Source organism: Amaranthus tricolor, chromosome 9, assembly GCF_026212465.1.
Source record: "Amaranthus tricolor cultivar Red isolate AtriRed21 chromosome 9, ASM2621246v1, whole genome shotgun sequence".
Taxonomy (NCBI): Eukaryota; Viridiplantae; Streptophyta; class Magnoliopsida; order Caryophyllales; family Amaranthaceae; genus Amaranthus; species Amaranthus tricolor.
Window position 1 is genome coordinate 23736648 of NC_080055.1, and position 2825 is coordinate 23739472.

The 2825-nt window shown below is 29.9% G+C and overlaps 1 protein-coding gene across 1 annotated transcript; it reads left to right on the plus strand.

Moving 5' to 3' along the window:
* Window positions 1-1142: 1142 nt before the first annotated feature.
* On the plus strand, window positions 1143-2599 carry LOC130824223 (FCS-Like Zinc finger 13-like). The gene is made up of 2 exons (XM_057689131.1): window positions 1143-1873; window positions 2298-2599. Exons 1-2 carry the CDS (start codon window positions 1299-1301, stop codon window positions 2464-2466), a joined length of 744 nt encoding a protein of 247 aa, XP_057545114.1. The 5' UTR covers window positions 1143-1298; the 3' UTR covers window positions 2467-2599.
* The last annotated feature ends 226 nt before the right edge of the window (window positions 2600-2825 follow it).

The window sequence follows — 2825 nt, forward strand, 5'->3', positions numbered from 1 at the left end:
TTATAATGTTATTTCACGGTAAAACGTCCTTAATATAAAATTAGAGTTGTCCTTTTAGAATTGACAGGTGACGTTTTGTGCATTATTACCATTTTTGTTTTGAATACTCAGGTTTACTTTAACTATTGACTTATACATATAAAAACAATCGTAGTACTGATATTTTAAAATAAAATTAAATACTCCTCATGAGTCATGACTCATGTCCTATGACTTGTGCAACATAATTTTTGCAAATTTTAATTTGCGAATTATGGATTTAAAGTTTAGCATTTTTGTCAATTATAATTTTAATGTATTTTTTGCAAATTACAGTTACTAATGTATCAAAATTTACAGATTCAGATCAAAAATACAAAACTCTGACTATTTAATCTAAAATGTAAAGTTTTGTAATATTAGTTGGTTGGTATAAAAAGAGAGGTAAGAGAATGAGACAAGTGATTTTTAGTGAAAAATAAATGGTAAAAATTTAGAGGTATCCATTACACTTAGTGTTAACTGAATCTCATAATAAACACTAAGTAATGAAATCTCTTAATTTCTTTTTGAAATGAAGTGAAACCTTTACTTGAACATAAAAAACTCATACCAAACACTTAAACTGCTTAAAATTGATCTGATTAATTAAAATTATGTTTAATTCGATCTAATCCAAATATATAACTAATTGTAATTAGCTTATCAAGATATTTTCATATATTTAAAAACCGAAATTAACTCGAGATATTTACCAAAATTCCCATACATTTGAATAACACCTCTTCATAATTGACTATGAGATATAGAGAAAGCTTTACATGTATACATTATATTTGTAAATTGTAGTATTTGGACGTATTAACTTTTTACAAAGGACTAAAAATTCAAACAATATATGATATTACAACCAATAATATAGTAATATAGTGAAAGATAAAGTGATTTAAAAGGGACATATATGTATTTTTAAAATACAAAATAGGAAACCAACAAACATAATATAAATAAATAATGAAAATGGTGTATGACTATGAGATGTGTACCTTTATGTTTTTTTATAGCAAAGAATCATAAATTATAGTAATAATAATAATGCAATAGGACCCACAATAAAATTTACAAAAAATACTCAAAGAGTAGTGGGCAAAGTCGAACCACTCCATTATACTTAAATTGACAACCCCTCTTCAAGAGCTTACTGGAGAGACCCATCCAAAGGGGCTACCCCAACATCACACAAGAATTCTATTCTTCCCCCTCAAAAAAAAATCACCTAAAAAACCATAATTTTCAATCAATTAATCAATCAATCAATCATGCTGGGCAAGCGATCCCGACCAGCAATCGGAAAGAAATCAGGGATCATCAACACGGTAACGAGCCCGCGTAGTTCACTAGATGGTTGGGTGTTACAATCCCCTAGAAGGTTCAAAAGCAATTATTGTGATCATGGTGGGGGTGTTGGGTTAGGCATAGTTATAGCCCTAGACAACAATAACAAGTCTAGTAACACTTATAATGTTGGTTCATGTGGTGGTGAAATTCTTGCCAAATATGCTATTTGTAACCAATTTTCTAGTCCTTCAAATCCAATTAATGTCAAAAATCCATCATTTTCTACAAGAATTGAGATCAATAAATCAAAAGAAGATGAAATAATGGAAGAAGAATTCACTTATGTTACATGTTATGGACCTAATAAGTCCACCACTACAAAAGTTTACTATAGTGGAAATGAATTTGCCCAATTTCATGGGAAACCCAAAATTGGTGTCTTTAATATATCATCTCCTGCAAAATTCTTAGATGATTGTTCATCAGAGCCTGATTTTCTCAGTTCATGTCATTTGTGTAAGAAGGGTCTTATTGACAAGGATATTTACATGTACAGGTAATTATTCTTTTGTTTTCATTTGCAAGTCTTTCTCGAGTTGAGGGTCTCAATGGTTGCAACCTTTTTATCTACTTCAATAAGGGCATATTTGGACTTCAACCATCAGCTTAAGCTTTTGGTTGAGTTGGTTTCTTAATATGATATCAGAGGTAGCATGACTAAAGGTTACGGGTTTGAATCTCAACCACCCATTATGTTTAAAGTGGAATATTTAGCGATTCATACTTCTTGCCCAATAGGCTTGCGTGTGAGGGGGCGTATTAGAGTATATAAGATATCTGGGTCTCAACTCTCAACCAACAACTTAAGTTTTTGATTGAGTTGATACCCGTGTCATGATCATAGATTCTATAAGCGGGATTTATGGGTTAGGATGATGATGATGATGCTAATTATGTGCTGTTATGGTTGTAAAAAATAGGGGTGAAAAGGCATTTTGTAGTGAAGAGTGCAGGCAAAGACAAATAGGGATTGATGAAAGGAAAGAACAATGCAGATCAGAAGCTTCTAGATCTGTTGAACTTTCAACTTCACCTTGTGGTTATGCAAAAAGAAGCCAGATCTTCTCAAATGGGATAGTAGCCATTTAATGGAGTATAGAGTATATTATTAGGAATAATTTTCTCCTATTATAAAGATAATATTATTATTGTCAAGATGGAAAAGGTATTAATTAATCTAGAATAAGCTAATTTAGATTTTATATATATATATATATATATATATATATATATATATATATATATATATATATAAAAGGCATATTTTCACTATGTGACTACACATGAAAAATAACAAAATCTCACCCAACTTAAATAATCTCAATAAGATTGGAGTTGAGTTGAGTTAGATGTATAACTGTAATGAGAATTATCAATTTTGTTGTTAACTAGCTACTATTACATAGTTCTATATGCTTTCTATATTTTTCATTGAAGTATTCTAATTG